We start from the raw sequence: 18211 nt of genomic DNA, 5'->3' as shown, positions 1-18211 counted from the left end.
TTTGGGCTTATTTTGTTTCTAAAGTCGCTTGCAAATTTAATGAGTCGCGGGTTGTGCTTTTTGGGGCTCGTTTGTGAACGTGAAGGTGCTCATTTGGGCTTGGAAATAAGCAGATACACTCAGAATTTGTCTGTCATCCAGGACGTTTACGTCAGACTCTCCCTGTCCATCATTTCCCGGATGGTTATGTGTATTTGTTGTATGTTACATTGTGATCTTTATTGTTGTGTGTATAAAGTTATGGCCTTCCCCTGTCTGGCTCTGCCGACTCCCGCTCACATGTGATAGCCCTGTCATGTGGGCGGGGGGTCAGGGGAGCAGCAGGACAAGACCGGAAGAGGAGGGAGTTCGGGGGTGTTAGCAGGAAGCTAGTTCAGGGGAGCGCAACGGTTTGTTGGAGGTGTGAGCTGCGGCCTCAGAAATAGCGGCTCGTTTCTAATTACTAATAAACCCATTTGGCGGGACTACATCTGTGGTGTGCTGGCGTCATTACAATATAATTCCTTTGAACAACGTCGAGCTTCGCGTTGCGCTCCAGAAAAATGCAAACATCGAGAATAATATGAATAAAACAATAAAACGGCCACGAATGGAAGAGTCCGTAAAGTTGTGCAACTAAATGTAATTATAATAATTAATATTAAGATAAGTGTCACAAATCTGTGCAGAAGGATATCCGAGTTGTGGAGCGGCAGGAGCTCTGTGCGCTGCGCTCTGACAACAAATGCAGAACCTGGAGGCTGGGGCAGGGGGGTGCGGCCTTTAAAATCCTTCTTAGAGTTTTCCAGACAATAGTGGTACACACAAATTACAAACAAATGTTTTACTTTTGTAACCATTAAACAATCTCCCATTCAGTTCAGACTTATAAGTGGAGACACATATAGTTGATAAAATAACCTGCAATTAAGTTTTGGAAAAGCTCAAAGTAATTTTCACAGATGGTGGATCGTTTTTAGCAGCTGCTGAAAGTAACTAAAAACGTTACTTTTAATGTAACTTAGATACTTTTCCAAATCAAGTAATCAAGTTACTTTTTAAAGGAATAATCAGTAATCCGATTAAAGTTACTTTTTTTCAAAGTATCTATGCCATCACTATACATACATACATACATAAGAAGGATGTAAACACACAAGCACACACACACGCACACACACACACACACACACACACATATATATATAAAGCCGTAAGGAAGGAGGCAGAGGACTAGTGAGTGTGAGAGTCACTGTCCATGATGAAACATCCACGATCCATAAATACATCAAGGACAAAGCCTCTAAGGATGATGTGCTCAGCGAATGTCTCAGGCAATGGGGAACAGAGGACGAGGTGCTGGAGGTACCATCATGGGAGGACAAGCCCCTACATGGGTTGTACCACCGACAAATAACTGAAGGGGCTGATATCAGGAAATCCTACCAATGGCTGGAAAAAGCTGGACTCAAGGACAACACAGAGGCTCTCATCCTGGCTGCACAGGAACAAGCCCTAAACACCAGAGCAATAGAGGCTCAGATCTACCACACCAGACAAGACCCAAGGTGTAGGTTGTGCAAGGAGGCCCCTGAGACAGTCCAGCACACAACAGCAGGGTGCAAGATGCTGGCAGGGAAAGCAAACATGGAACGACATAACCAAGTGGCAGGCATAGTGTACAGGAACATCTGCAGAATATGGACTAGAAGCCCCGAGATCGAAGTGGGGAACACCCCCAAAGGTGGTAGAAAACGACCGAGCTAAGATCCTGTGGGACTTCCAGATCCAGACAGACAGGAAGGTAATAGCGAACCAACCGGACATTGTGGTGGTGGATAAAGAACAGAGGAAAGCCGTTGTGGTGGATGTAGCAATACCAAGTGATTACAACATCAGGAAAAAGGAGCAAGAGAAACTGGAGAAAGACCAGGGCCTCAGAGAGGAACTGGAAAAGACCTGGAAGGTGAAGACCACAGTGGTGCCTGTGGTCATCGGGGCCCTCGGGGCAGTCACCCCCAAACTGGAGCAGTGGCTAAAACAGATCCCAGGAACAACATCAGACATCTCAGTCCAGAAATGTGCAGTTCTAGGCACATGCAAGATACTGGAGGAGAACCTGAAGCTCCCAGGCCTCTGGTAGAGGACCTGAGCTCAGAGGATGTAAGAAACCACCCGCGGAGGGTGAGAAGGGATTTATATATATATATACACACACACACACACACACACACTCCTGATCAAAATCAAAAAAGTGCAAGAATTTGCATTTTGCACTATTGGATCTTAAGAAGGTTCTAAGTAGAGCTTCACAATGTTAAAAGAAGAAATCAGCATAAGGAACAAATACTTTTGAGCGGGGAATTAATTAAAAACTGCATTTACATTCAAACATGATTTTTTTCAGCTGATCAAAAGTTTAAGACCATAGCTCAAAAAAAAAACCCAAACCCCCCAAAACAGAAATCAAAGTGTCAAAAAAAAGGACTCAGTAATGAGTAGCTCCACCATTCTTGTTGATGACTTCAAACAATCGTCTAGGCTTGATGTTTGAGCAAAAAGTTTGAGCACCCCTGTTCTAGTATATTTTTTCCCAATACAATTTATAAGTTATTGTAGATACACTGAGTAATATTTTGACAGTACATGTTTTACACAATATATATTCATGTTATATATTGAAATATATTTCAAAATATACGAATGAGTCACACTTTCCATATGTTGTAATATATATAGCAATATATAGCTTTTTTTGGACATATGTTGGGAATCGGAATTCAGTATAACAAAAGTAGTGTGTACCAACCTCACTGGTAAAGTGCTAGTGTGAACGACTGGAAAGTGGACTGAATATAACTCCAGTCCACTTGCAGATTTAGTTCCCAGAGATTAGAAAACCTAAACCGATGTGATGATCAGGACTTCCCTTTGATTTATTCCATATTAGAGTGAAGAGTCATACTAGTGTCAGAGTTGACACCATGCGGCCTCAGGGATTCTCTGAGATGTCTCTGACAACGCAGCAGTTTTATGCTGAAGACAAGAAATCCCAGACATTGGAAACAGTCTGGCTCCCATGCAGCTGCAGAAAACAACACCTTGTCAGTGTGTATGCCAAACAGGTTCAATTAATGCACTTACAATAAAGACATAACATAGCATGGCTAGCAGATGTTACCTTATAATAACATTTTCCATCACAGGAGATTTTTTAAAAAAAACTTTAGGTGAACCATTTAATCTCCAACTTAATAATTAAAGTTGGGTTTACTACATAGAACATCATGTTTCTCAAAAAAGAAAAGGAAATCTAGCCTTGACAGAACAGGAATTGAAACATTTCCAGTAATGAATAAGGTCATTTCATACCTCAAAGTCAAGAACGTATTGATTATCAGAGCCAGGACTTCATTTTGACATAAGTGGGGGGTTTTTTCACTTTAACCCAAATATTACCAATGCCTGGTACCTGTACAGAATGTACTAATAAATGACAGTTCCATCCAGATACGCTCAAGAATGCCAGGACCATCACCATTAAAATGTAGACTGGTGTCTAAGGCAGCGGTGTTTAAAGCTGGTCCTCAAGGGTCGCCATCCTGCATGTTCTAGTTCTCTGCCTGATGGTAGTAAAAAAACTCCTTAGCAACTCTATGTTTTTCTTAGGGCTTCTAATGAGCTATGTGATCCAGGTGTGTTAAACCAGGGAGAGAACTAAAACATGCAGGGTGCCTGGTGTCCAAAGGCGATCAACTTTGGATGTCTTGTTGAGTTCGGGACACGGCATTGCATTTAAAACACTCATACAGAAAAAATACAGAAAAGACCCATCCTGGCCTTTAACACAGAGACACAGGGAAACACCTTCACACCTAATGGATGCCTCTGCGGTTTATTAAGTTCAAGGTAAAAGTTCTACTTTTTCGTGAACGGAACATTACTTTCTAAAGATAGCAATTTTTCCAATCTGAAACTGAAGTGGCGATTCTTTCAATATTACCTTTCATGCCCATGGCTTTCATATGCTGTTGGTGGGATATATATAAGACACATACAGCCCACTTTGCTTGAATCAAACTGTAGACGCTGCAGTTATGTGATCTGATTCTAAACATACCAATGCACCTGTTTCAAGCCTCTTAAAGAGGATGCTCCTCTGTGGATTTAGCCCGTCTCATTGTCTTTCTCCTCTGTCACTTCCCATCAAAGCTATAATACCGTATGATAAGAGGCTGTTTATGCTGTAGCTGGGTTTTTAATCAGGCGTGTTGCTATGGAATTCGGTATGTCGTAGTGTCAAAAAAAAATAAAAATACAAGATCGTGAATAAAATTCCTGGAAAGTTATATTTTTTCCAATAAGTTAAATAATTGCCAGTGGAACTAGTACTTTTTCATCAATATTGGCTTAAAACAATCTCCTGGATCCTGTTGAAAAGATACTTGGAAATGAGTTTTGTCTTATTATGCAAATATCTTAGTACACTAAGATATAGAAACTAGATCAAATATACTTGGTAAAATTTTGTGTTTTTGCAGCCTCCGTCAATATGACCACCAGAATTATTTTCTATAGAGAATCTATGGATGCTGTGCAGTGAATTGATTATAGATTATGTTTCATTGTTTTATGTCTTTACAATCATCAAAAGCATGCAAGAAAAGTATGTGGACAATCCCTGGCTTGCTGATTATACCATACGAAAACACAAAACCATTATAAGTGTTTCATTAAGATAAACCAGAACTCAAAGAAAAGAAATGGAAAGGACATTAAAAATGCAGCTATAGTTGTGGTAGTTAGTTACTCTGTCTCGGTTTAGGAGATTTTGTCAGGTCATTGGTTCCATCTATCCCTGTCTCTGTTCCTCATGTAGTTCTTTTTTTTTCAATGACAAACAAAAAAATTTAATATATTCATCCAAAAGTTATACAAGAATAGAAGTATAAAATCAGACACACAAACAAGGAATGTATGTACTTTACACTTCTTTCATACTAGAATAATTTTTTACTCGAGTTTTAGTAAAAATAACCATAAAAAATTACTTAAGTATAAAAAAGTATTTCATTAGATACATATTCATGTGCTGATTAACAGTGAATATACTTATACCTGCTTATCGATGCATCGTACCATTGCGGGGCTGATGCCCATCTTTAGTAGTCACTGGACGAGAGGTGGCATACATCCTGGACAGGTCACCATATTTGTTCTTTCTTTAGGTGAGCAAACTCCAGGTGGGTAGAGTAGCCAGAATTTTAACTGAAGCATTGCTTCAAAACAATATTACCAAGAACTATAAAGCTTGGTCTGCAGGATCAGGCCCAATCGAATGCATTATACCTACAATTTTGGTCGGCTAATGTGTGGTCTCTCAGGTTTTGAAAATCGTCCGACCATCTAAAATGGTTTAGCGTGAACTGCTGTCGATCACTGCTCTCCAGTCACCATGGAAACCCTTGACACTTCAAATTTGGGCAGGTGGGGGAAACAAATGCGTCCACTATAACACATTTTATTGGCTGAGAGGTTGCCAGGAGACGGTGCTTTTTTGTTCCAAGCTTGAGCACAAGTGAGCAGAGAGGTTTTAGAACAGTTGTCAAAGGTTACCATAGCACGACAATCCTATGATGTCACAAGACATGTTGTGATGTCACCACAGAACTTCACTTAAAGTTCAGTTGACTAGTTCTTTAGCTTGTCAGAAAGCACAAGGTCGAGTGGAGACTGCTTCTTCAGAAAACACTGTTATCAATTTTCAGCATATTTTCGAAACGGATATTGAGAGAAATGGAGACTCAGACAAAGGAAATCTTTGAACAAGAGACCCATTGCCAAGAAGATGGACAGAAGAACAAGGAAAATCAGGATGTCTGGATTCAAGATACCCAAAGCGGAAAGTCTTTGGAGGAGGAAATTAATAGATTAAAGACTCTTTTGGACGAAGAACGAGCCAAATTCAACAAGGAACATGATAGAGCAAATAATTTGGAAGAAGAACTGCTCAAACTCAAGCTGGAAAAATGTGAGTTTAATGAAAATGACATTGGCCTCTGCAGTGAGACAAAAAGAGGATGGAATACCAGTGAAGACATGGAAAATAAAGCCCTCCAAGATCAACTAAGAACTTCTCAAGATAAAGCGGCACTTTTACAACAAGAGATCCAGGAAAATACGGCTTTGTACCAAGAAGTTCTGGCTAAGCTCCAAAATGATGTTGTCAATCTCTCAGAACAGGTGGCAACATTGCAAGAAGAGCTAGAGATGGAAAGATCAGCCAATTCTCAAAATGCAAACAAAATGTTTTTTCAGATCAGAAGAGGTGACAGCACAGCTCAGATTACAGAGCTGAAGAAAGAAATTGCGTTGCTGAGAAAGACGACTTCAGAGAAGGAGAGGCAGCTACAGGAAGAGCTGCACAAGATGACAGAGTCCTCTCAAGATCTAAAGAGCAATTATCAAACTTCTGTTAATGTTCTGGTGCAGCAAACAGAGACATTAAAGAAAAAGCTCAGAGACAATGAAAAAGCTCATTCTGAAATGCTGACGATGAACCAGGTACTTCATGCAGGTCTGGAAGCTGAGAACGAGGCTCTTAGACAACAACTGACATCCCAGCAAAACGCCACCATAGAGACCGAGACACGTCTCCAGAGTGAGCTGGAACAAATCAAAGAGGTGAGTCTGGAAATGGTCCAGAAATATGAAGCTGATATTTTGGCCCTCAGGGAAGAAATACAAACGATGGAGCAGGAGCACAGAGACGAAAGATATCGGCATGCAGAGATTGAGATACGTAATGGAAAGAGAGCCAAATTCCTTCATGCTGAGAAAAACATGTTGCAGAAGGAACTGGACGAAGTGAAACGGAAACTCTTTTTAGATGAAGTAGAGCATAAAAAAGAGATGGATTCTTTGACAGCTGAAATGGAACGTCAACTTCAATGTAATTATAAGCTCTCTGAGGAGCTAAAACAGAAAGAACAGGAGAATGACGAAGCAAAGGCTCCCCTACCAGAAAAGAAGCCTTTACTAAAAAAACTCCGACATGCGCTGGGTTTGAGGAAACCAGAAAGATGGAAGAAAAGGGAGGTTGAAGAAAATGAGTAATGCTTGATTTATGCTAAGGGCCAAGACAATGAAACTACTCACTATAATGAATGGATGAAGATTTGCAATTCACTACCAAGGACCACATCATAAAGGTAAAAATTTAAAGATTTATTGAAGAAGGGATGAAGGGATGAGAGAATGAGGGGATGAAGGGATGAAGGGAAGTGAAAAGGTGAAGACTCAGTGTTTGGAGGGAGGGGGGGGGCGGGGGGTATTTGGGAAAATAACTCCTCTTTATTTTCCTGAGCCCGCAGAGGTAGAGGGTTGGCGAAACGTAACGGACTGAGAAGAAAGAGTGAGCCAAGTACCCACTGGAAAATTAGAGGTGTGGTCTGGATGTGGTCCTGCTCCTGAACTTATCAACATATTGACTCCATTTCACTAGAACTAGAAGATATAAGTTTAAAGATTTTAAAAAAGAAGGCGTGATGCACATGTTGTGGGTTCTCTCCGGGTACTCCGGCTTCCTCCCACAGTCCACAAATATGACTGTCAGGTTAATTGGATTCTCTAAATTCTCCTTAAGTCTGTGTTTATATGAGTGTTTGTCTTTGTTTGAGGAACTGGTGACCTGTCCTGGGTGTACCCTGCCTCTCGCCCGTTGACCACTAGAGATGGACACCAGCACAGATCTCAATGGGATAAGAGTGTAAAAAAATGGATGGATGGGACAAAGGGATGAAATTAGATAAATATATTTAATTAGAGGTCTGGATGTGGTCCTGCTCTTGAACGTAAGTTAACATATTAACTTAATTTCACTAGAACTAGAACTAGAAGATATAAGTTTAAAGATTTTAAAAAAGAAGGCATGATGCACAGTGGTGCAGTTGGTAGAACTGTGGAAGGTCCTGTGTTCAATTCCAGGGCTTTTTCTGCATGGAGTTTGCATGTTCTCCCTGTGCATGGTGGGTTCTCTCCGGGTACTCCGGCTTCCTCCCACAATCCAAAAACATGACTGTCAGGTTAATTTGTCTCTAAATTCTCCTTAGGTCTGTGTGTGTGAGTGTGTGTGTGCTGTGTGTCTCTGTGTTGCCCTGCGATGGACTGACGACCTGTCCAGGGTGACCCCGCCTCTCGCCTGTTGACAGCTGGAGATAGGCACCAGAAGGATGGATGGGATAAAGGGATTAGGGAATGAAGGGATGAGGGGATGAAAGGATGAAGGGATGAAGGGAATAAAGGGAAGAGGGGATGAAAGGATGAAGGGATGAAGGGATTGAGGGAATAAAGGGATGAGGGGATGAAAGGATGAAGGGATGCAGGGATGAAGGGATTAGGGAATGAAGGGATGAGGGGATGAAAGGATGAAGGGATGAAGGGATTGAGGGAATAAAGGGATGAGGGGATGAAAGGATGAAGGGATGCAGGGATGAAGGGATTAGGGAATGAAGGGATGAGGGGATGAAAGGATGCAGGGATGAAGGGATTGAGGGATAAGGGCATGAAGGGATGAGGGAATAAAGGGATGAGGGGATGAAAGGATGAAGGGATGAAGGGAATAAAGGGATGAGGGGATGAAAGGATGAAGGGATGAAGGGAATAAAGGGATGAGGGGATGAAAGGATGAAGGGATGAAGGGAATAAAGGGATGAGGGGATGAAAGGATGAAGGGATTGAGGGAATAAAGGGATGAGGGGATGAAGGGATGCAGGGATGAAGGGATTAGGGAATGAAGGGATGAGGGGATGAAAGGATGAAGGGATGAATGGATTGAGGGATAAGGGCATGAAGGGATGAGGGAATAAAGGGATGAGGGGATGAAAGGATGAAGGGATGAAGGGAATAAAGGGATGAGAGGATGAAGGGATGAAGGGATTGAGGGAATAAAGGGATGAGGGGATGAAAGGATGAAGGGATGCATGGATGAAGGGATTAGGGAATGAAGGGATGAGGGGATGAAAGGATGAAGGGATGAAGGAAATAAAGGGATGAGGGGATGAAAGGATGAAGAGAATAAAGGGATGAGGGGATGAAAGCATGAAGAGAATAAAGGGATGAAGGGATGAAAGGATGAAGGGATGAATGGATTGAGGGAATAAAGGGATGGGGGGATGAAGGGAATAAAGGGATGAGGGAATGAAAGGATGAAGGGAATAAAGGGATGAGGGGATGAAAGGATGAAGGGATGAAGGTACGATCTAAACCAGTGGTGTCCAAAGTGGGTCCTTGAGGGCCGGCATCCTGCATGATTTAGTTCTCTCCCTGTTGGTAGTAACAACCTCCTCAGCAAATCAATGTTCTTCTTAGGCCTCTAATGAGCCATCATTTGATGCAGGTGTGTTAAACCAGGGAGAGAACTAAAACATGCAGGATGCCGGCCCTCCAGGACCCACTTTGGACACCACTGATCTAAATCCTAGTGGTGTTCTGCTGGTGGACCTCTGTGCTCATCATGGATTCTCCATAAAGAACATCGTGTTCAGTCATAATGGTTGAACATGATGTCATATGTGCTCTTGACAACAGGACACCCCAGGCTGCAGGTGGATGACTGACATTTTTATGTTTTCATCTGACCTGTGGCCACAAGTCTTGGACAATTGGAGCATTGCAAAACAGAAATTATGGACTCTTTAACAGTCCATAAAGCAATTGTACTAACTTTAAATATATCACCAAAACAAATAAAGAGAGGTGAATATGATTTAATAGCTAACCTAACTTCATGGTGTTTTTCAGGAATCCCAACATAATTTTATGGTTGGAAGCGATGCAGTTGATAATATAACACTTGTCTCACTGCTCAGATTAAATATCAGAAAATAGTTTCATTCTCTTTCTTGACTTCCATGACGTTTTTCATTCACTTGATCAGGGGCCTTCAACTCCAGGACACAAGACCTGATATTCTGCAACCAGGGGTGAAAGTAGTTTTAAATTATTGGGGGTACAATGACAAATAAAAAATAAAAAAATAAAAAAAATAAATATGCTTTGGAGTTTCTGTGCTGATTAATTTTTTTGCGAAACGGTAAAAGCTGGGTAGCTCTTGAATTGCTACAAAATAAAACTGCATTTCCTTCAGCCCACTGGCTGCAATGTTGACTCCTTGAGATGCCATGAGACCTAAATTCTGAACATCATGGCATGGAGTCATCTCAGTTTTTCATGTCTGGCATATAACCATTCATTTTAGCTTTTAAAGTGGTTATATTGTTCCTGTGTCCAGACAGAGGGATGATCAGTAGCCCAGCATCATGAACAGTTTGTTCTGAAGATCCTGCAGCTTCCACTTCTCTTCCTAACATGGCGCCTCCTCACCCTGACTCTCATACTGACAGGAGGAACCACAGAGCTCTGTTAGGTTAAAGCTCATCTTCTGAAGTTGGGATATTTTTCCTCCAACAGGTTCCAGAGGAATCACCTCAAACCAGATGTTGGACTGGATTTTATTTCACTGTCAATGTTAGAGCCTCATTTTAAACAGTGGAGCTATAAAGGTTGAAAAAGGTTATTATTTTGGAGAAAATCTCATCAACATCAATATTTCCACTAAATAAGAGGCAAAAAAAATAGTTTGGTAAAGGAAAAGCCTCTCAGACTCTGAGCCCGACAGCACCACACTATTTTTTTTATATTAGATAATTAATTTAATTTTACATAATTATCACAGTAAAAGCCATTTGTTTGTTAAATACTTAATGAAATATATTTACCATGTTTGATGTTTGTTGTAAATGACTTAGACTCACAAAGAACGAGGAAATTAGTCCAAGTTTGTCGTTTATTGAACGTTCAGAAATTACAACGGCTGTGATGCACCAAGACAAAGGGAAAAAAAAGGTAAAACAGCCCGAACAGGTGATCAACTCAAAACTCCACCCCAATTTACTCTAGCTCTCTTTTATTTAAGCACACCCGTTGCCATGGCAACCTCACACGACAGACATCCACACACACACACGACAAAACATTACGGGGAAGCATTTCACCGCTACGCATTTTTCCTCAGAGATCGCGTCACAAGGTAACCTTTGAAGCGATCTGAAGCTAAGTTCCGTGTTAGCTACCGTATTTTCCGCTTTATAAGTCGCACCTAAAAACCTTCAATTTCCTCAAAAGCCGACAGTGCGTCTTATAATCCGGTGCGCATTATATATGGACCAGTACTGAGGTCTAGCAACTACAGGTCTAGCAACTACAGGTCTAGCAACTACGCTAAGCAGCCGCCGATTTCATTTTCCCCGTAGAAGAAGAAGCGCGCAGTGCATGCTGGGATAGTTGTCAAAAAACTGGTTTGTTAATAAAGTTTGACTGACCTATCTACCTACAGACATGATAATCAGGTCTCTGCAGGTCATGTAGCACCACGTTCTCCACGAACATGCTGTGCGCGAACTGTCACCATCGTCTGGCCACGCCCCGGCCCAGTCACCGAAGGCTCTCCTCGCCGACCGGAGTCGGACTGTTTTGTTGACATTCTTTATGTCAACAAAGTAGCTTTAGACATTCATCCGGGGTGCTTCGACCAGGGTTACAAAGAGACCAGCCCCTATACATTACCAGATTGTTTTACACCAGCTGTTAAATCTTGTCAAAATGGTCAAAAGGTTAAACAGACACACAGAGAAACTAGCTGTGTTCTAAATTATAGAGAACTACAAGCTAAGTTATTTTAATTCAACTGAGTGTATAATGTTTTCAATAGAAATATCCTAGATAAGATTACGCTAATTGGACCATGGATATAATTTGAAGTGAATTTCCTTATTTGAAACACCATTAATTTGACCTAATATTGAACATATGGTTTTTACAACTAGCTTATTTTAAATATATTTTCTTAACAACACGTTTTGTTGATTTTTGTTGTTCTTTCATAAAGTTATGAACGTTTTGTCAGAGGAGGATGTGCTGGTCTCAGCGTCTGGCTGCGTTCAGTTTGTCACCTAATGCCGAGATCGACTCAAAACCTTCGACGATCGACATGTTGCACCGCTGCTCTAGCAAAGCACAAAGAGTTCAGAAACAATATGAAATGGGGAAAAAGTTATTTATTAACTGATTAAGTTGTGTTTTAGATCGTTCTTGAAAAACTAATCAGTCTTGACTGATTAGTGGGTGAACTCACGGCTGCACAGGGAACCCATTGATGTTTTACAGCCGCTCCCCTCTCTGGCAGGTACTGCGTACCCCCGCTAAATCTTTTAGGGGTACGCAGTACCCTACCCTACCCCCTTACTGTCACCCCTGTATATTTATATATAGCCTATATAATTTTTTTAGTCACGAGTAATCTAACGCGTTGCTATTTCCAATCCAGCAGTCAGACTACAGTTCGAAATCACTTTGCGTTACTATTTTCTTTTGTAATTGAATGTTATTTCCTCTACTCGTCTTGTCGAGTGATCGCCGTTTCTATGCAACAGTATCAGCAGCGACAGAAATGTAAACAATGGAGGGAGAAGCGAGATGAGCATTTCGTTGCTGGAAAAACAGGAACTATTTTGAGTTTCTGACGCCAAGTCCGATGATTATAAGCGGCTTTGGGCTTATTTTGTTTCTAAAGTCGCTTGCAAATTTAATGAGTCACGGGTTGTGCTTTTTGGGGCTCGTTTTTGAACGTGAAGGTGCTCATTTGGGCTTGGAAATGAGCAGATACCCTCAGAATTTGTCTGTCATCCAGGACGTTTACGTCAGACTCTCCCTGTCCATCATTTCCCGGATGGTTATGTGTATTTGTTGTATGTTACATTGTGATCTTTATTGTTGTGTGTATAAAGTTATGGCCTTCCCCTGTCTGGCTCTGCCGACTCCCGCTCACATGTGATAGCCCTGTCATGTGGGCAGGGGGTCAGGGGAGCAGCAGGACAAGACCGGAAGAGGAGGGAGTTCGGAGGTGTTAGCAGGAAGCTAGTTCAGGGGAGCGCAACGGTTTGTTGGAGGTGTGAGCTGCGGCCTCAGAAATAGCGGCTCGTTTCTAATTACTAATAAACCCATTTGGCGGGACGACATCTGTGGTGTGCTGGCGTCATTACAATATAATTCCTTTGAACAACGTCGAGCTTCGCGTTGCATTTTCATCCAGAAAAATGCAAACATCGAGAATAATATGAATAAAACAATAAAACGGCCACGAATGGAAGTGTTCGTAAAGTTGTGCAACTAAATGTAATTATAATAATTAATATTAAGATAAGTGTCACAAATCTGTGCAGAAGGATATCCGAGTTGTGGAGCGGCAGGAGCTCTGTGCGCTGCGCTCTGACAACAAATGCAGAACCTGGAGGCTGGGGCAGGGGGGTGCGGCCTTTAAAATCCTTCTTAGAGTTTTCCAGACAATAGTGGTACACACAAATTACAAACAAATGTTGTACTTTTGTAACCATTAAACAATCTCCCATTCAGTTCAGACTTATAAGTGGAGACACATATAGTTGATGTTACCATTATAAAATAACCTGCAATTAAGTTTTGGAAAAGCTCAAAGTAATTTTCACAGATGGTGGATCGTTTTTAGCAGCTGCTGAAAGTAACTAAAAACGTTACTTTTAATGTAACTTAGATACTTTTCCAAATCAAGTAATCAAGTTACTTTTTAAAGGAATAATCAGTAATCCGATTAAAGTTACTTTTTTTCAAAGTATCTATGCCATCACTATACATACATACATACATAAGAAGGATGTAAACACACACACACACACACACACACACACACACACACACACACACACACACACACACACACACATATATATATATATACAAGCCGTAAGGAAGGAGGCAGAGGACTAGTGAGTGTGAGAGTCACTGTCCATGATGAAACATCCAAGATCCATAAATACATCAAGGACAAAGCCTCTAAGGATGATGTGCTCAGCGAATGTCTCAGACAATGGGGAACAGAGGATGAGGTGCTGGAGGTACCGTCATGGGAGGACAAGCCCCTACATGGGATTTACCACCGACAAATAACTGAAGTGGCTGATATCAGGAAATCCTACCAATGGCTGGAAAAAGCTGGACTCAAGGAGAACACAGAGGCTCTCATCCTGGCTGCACAGGAACAAGCCCTAAACACCAGAGCAATAGAGGCTCAGATCTACCACACCAGACAAGACCCAAGGTGTAGGTTGTGCATGGAGGCCCCTGAGACAGTCCAGCACATAACAGCAGGGTGCAAGATGCTGGCAGGGAAAGCATACATGGAACGACATAACCTGGGGGGTGTTCCCCCCACCACCTTTGGGGGGAACACCCCCAAAGGTGGTGGAAAACGACCGAGCTAAGATCCTGTGGGACTTCCAGATCCAGACAGACAGGAAGGTAATAGCGAACCAACCGGACATTGTGGTGGATAAAGAACAGACGAAAGCCGTTGTGGTGGATGTAGCAATACCAAGTGATTACAACATCAGGAAAAAGGAGCAAGAGAAACTGGAGAAAGACCAGGGCCTCAGAGAGGAACTGGAAAAGACCTGGAAGGTGAAGACCACAGTGGTGCCTGTGGTCATCGGGGCCCTCGGGGCAGTCACCCCCAAACTGGAGCAGTGGCTAAAACAGATCCCAGGAACAACATCAGACATCTCAGTCCAGAAATGTGCAGTTCTAGGCACATGCAAGATACTGGAGGAGAACCTGAAGCTCCCAGGCCTCTGGTAGAGGACCTGAGCTCAGAGGATGTAAGAAACCACCCGCGGAGGGTGAGAAGGGATTTTTATATTTATATATATATATATATATGTATATATACTTTTGAGCGGGGAATTAATTGAAAACTGCATTTACATTCAAACATGATTTTTTCAGCTGATCAAAAGTTTAAGACCATAGCTCAAAAAAACCCCAAAACAGAAATCAAAGTGTCAAAAAAAAGGACTCAGTAATGAGCAGCTCCACCATTCTTGTTGATGACTTCAAACAATCGTCTAGGCTTGATGCCAGTGTTTCCAGGAGGCCAGTGGGATCGTTGCTCCAAGTGTTGAAGATGGCTCCACGAAGGGCATCCACTCTCTGGAACTGGTGTCCATTTTTGTAAACTTTCCTTGCCGTCCATCCCCAAATGTTCTCAATTGGGTTTAGATCCGGGGAACATGCAGGATGGTCTAAAAGAGTGATGTTATTCTCTTGGAAGAACTCCTTTGTCAGGCGGGCATTGTGAACTGCAGCATTGTCCTGTTGAAAATCCCAATCATTGCCACACAGACGAGGCCCCTCAGTCATGAGGGATGCCCGCTGCAACATCTCCACATAGCCAGCTGCTGTTTGACGCCCCTACATAACCTGAAGCTCCATTGTTCCATTGAAGGAAAACGCACCCCAAATCATGATGGCGCCCCCACCACTGTGCCGTGTAGAAAACATCTCGGGTGGGATCTCCTTGTCATGCCAGTAACGTTGGAAGTCATCAGGACCATCAAGGTTACATTTTTTCTCATCAGAGAAGACAACTTTCTTCCACCTTTCAATGCCCCATGTTTGGTGCACCTTGCAAAGTCCAAACGGGTAATTTTGTGGCGTTGAAGACATGTTTTGTTTCTGAAGCCCTTCTCTCGCAGATGCCGTCTGATGGTTATTGGGCTGCAGTCAGCAACAGTAATGGCCTTAATTTGGGTAGAGGATCGTCCCGTGTCTTGACGTACAGCCAATCGGATCCTGCGGCTCAGAGCTGGTGAAATTTTTTTGGGTCTACCACTTGACTTTTTTGTTCCATAACCCTCAGGATCATTTAAAAAATGCAAAATGACTGTCTTACTGCGTCCAACCTCAGCAGCGATGACACGTTGTGAGCCTTGCTTATGCAGCTCAACAATCCTACCACGTTCAAAGTCAGTGTGCTTTATTTGCTTTTGCCATCAGGAGGTCTTGACAGTGTAAAGACTTGACAGAAAATTACATGGAATCCAGATTTTTGCACAGCTTTTGGCTTTTAAAGACTATGGTCTTAAACTTTTGATCAGCTGAAAAAAATCATGTTTGAGTGTAAATACAGTTTTCAATTAATTCCCCGCTCAGAAGTTCTTGTCTCTTGCACTGATTTTTTCCTTTAACATTGTGAAGCTCTACTTAGAACCGTAAGATCCAAAAGTGCAAAATGCAAATTCTTGCACTTTTTCGACTGGTCTTAAGATTTTGATCAGGAGTACATATATATATATATATATATGTCTATTTTTGCCATGAATGTTTTCTATCTCTGCTACGCTACATGTCAGAAGATTTCAAGTGCACTGCGCCATGCAAAAGTAGTCAGGCTCCTTGAACGCTTTCCTTTTAGACACTTTAAAATCACAATCTCCCTCCGACTTATTTTATGTGGTAGTTCAACACAAAGTTGAAAGTTCTCAGACTTTGATATATATATATATATATATATATATATGAGTATTTTTTGTTGACTCTGAATAATAAATACTTTGATAAGGTAAAAGGAAAAAAAAGAAAATCAATAGTTTCCAAAAAGACCGTTTTCCAAAACATTTGCCCGACAGTGCCCTATTTTGCCCACCAGGGTGCAATGTTTTGCGATTTATTTCCACCTATGTGGCTGGATTTTTGTAGCATTTCTATCGTCACTGTGGAAAGCTGTTATAAAGGCTTACATTTTAAAAAAATATTTTTCCTTCGTGTTTTGTTGTTGACTCCTTTAATGGAATAAGTCGAAGCACCAACTCAAGAAAATATTGATTTTCCACATAACTGATAAAATTCATATAAAATCCAGCTGTTCTGTCTCCTGTCTCTACACAGAATAAAGTATAGAAATATAAATACCTTTCTAATGTCCCACTTTTATTTTTCTGCATGTTTACAGATCAAGAACTTTCTGAAACTGAATACTGTGAAGCCCTCTTACTTCCAACAGTTTGGTTGGTGATATTCCTTCATACAACACTGCCCTCATATGGCCAAGCCCAGGTAACCGCATATTCCAAAAATACACCAGAGAATCGAAAGAAATGGCAACAGATACAAGAAGCATTCATAAATCATTGCTTTTTTTATTTTCTAATCAGATCGATCAGTTATTCAGTGTTTGCAGACGACACAGCTTACAGTTTCCGTACCTTTAATGCTCAGAAATGACATCAGAGAAACACTAAACAATTAAAACATGTCAGCATTTCCAGTCAGTAGTTTACAATATAAAGTTTATTTAATCTACATTATTGTTCCATACAGCTGCATCCGGCTCTGGAGCAGCATATATAAAGTACCATAAAACAGGCAGGAAGAGAAAAATATGTACATTTTCCTGCTTTCAAAAATCTCAAACATAAACAGTATTAAAGTCTGTTAAGTTTTTATTCAACCCCGTTAGGAAGCATAAGGTGCTTTTATCAAAAATCATCTAGTGATATGGGATTGTGATCAACAAAAACAGTCAATCAGAGGCTAGTTCTGAACCAGTCTCATGTTTGCCCTCAGCCTGGTAGAGCATTAAGGCTCATGGTGAGGGACCCCTCTGGTTCAGTCACTGAGCCGTTCCAACACCCACCAGGCCCACAAGGCCCACCTTGTCCTGCAGACTCCGCCACAGTCCAACAACATCCTGAGATGCTTCAGGTGCGTTGGCGCCACCTTCTGGTTACAGGAGGAAGTGGAACAAGCTGCTGCTGTTTCTTCCCAAGTGCTTTGCATGATGATGTGAGCAGCTAGGGCCGGTGGTATCTGCAGGACGGCACACATGGAAACAGCTGTAAACATGAGGCTTCCTCCAAAATCATCCACTGATTCAGTGAATTTTATGTGACAGAAAGCAGATCATCACTGTGACATGGAAGAAAAATCACTCATGATTTAGATCTGAGGTGTACAATTCTTTTCTCACATAGGCCAAAATATGTCAAGAGAAAATGACTAGTGGGCCCAAAAAGATGAGATGAAAACACTAGGCTGTGAGAAATAAAGAAACAAAATACTAACTTTTCATTTTACCTACACAATAATAAACCAAGTTACATAACTTTGATTAAGTGTGTAAAACAGTATTTATTTTATTAGAAAGGGATGTGTAAATTATTGTAGACCCAAAATGTTAAGTGTTTTGCAGCTATGCCTCATTAAAAAAAGGGATTTATTTTGTAAATTATTAAAGCTCTCAACTGAAATTCATAAAATTTTTTTTATCAATTTTAAGCAATAAAAACAAGATTTAGACCACTTG

At 41.3% G+C, this 18211-nt stretch overlaps 1 protein-coding gene across 8 annotated transcripts in view; it reads right to left on the bottom strand.

Moving 5' to 3' along the window:
• Positions 1–17025: 17025 nt before the first annotated feature.
• Positions 17026–18211, bottom strand: part of phactr4a (phosphatase and actin regulator 4a) — a 38657-nt gene continuing 37471 nt past the window's right edge. For all 8 annotated transcript variants that reach the window (XM_008421319.2, XM_008421321.2, XM_008421320.2 and 5 more), the window contains one exon: positions 17026–17715. In XM_008421319.2, coding sequence (XP_008419541.2) covers positions 17700–17715 — 16 coding nt within the window. In that variant the 3' untranslated portion in view covers positions 17026–17699. The remainder of the gene's footprint in view (positions 17716–18211) is intronic.

Source organism: Poecilia reticulata, chromosome 11 (assembly GCF_904066995.2).
Source record: "Poecilia reticulata chromosome 11, P_reticulata-male-v2, whole genome shotgun sequence".
Classification (NCBI taxonomy): Eukaryota; Metazoa; Chordata; class Actinopteri; order Cyprinodontiformes; family Poeciliidae; genus Poecilia; species Poecilia reticulata.
Note: the sequence above shows the minus strand (reverse complement) of the source record. Positions and strands in the feature narration are given on the sequence as shown.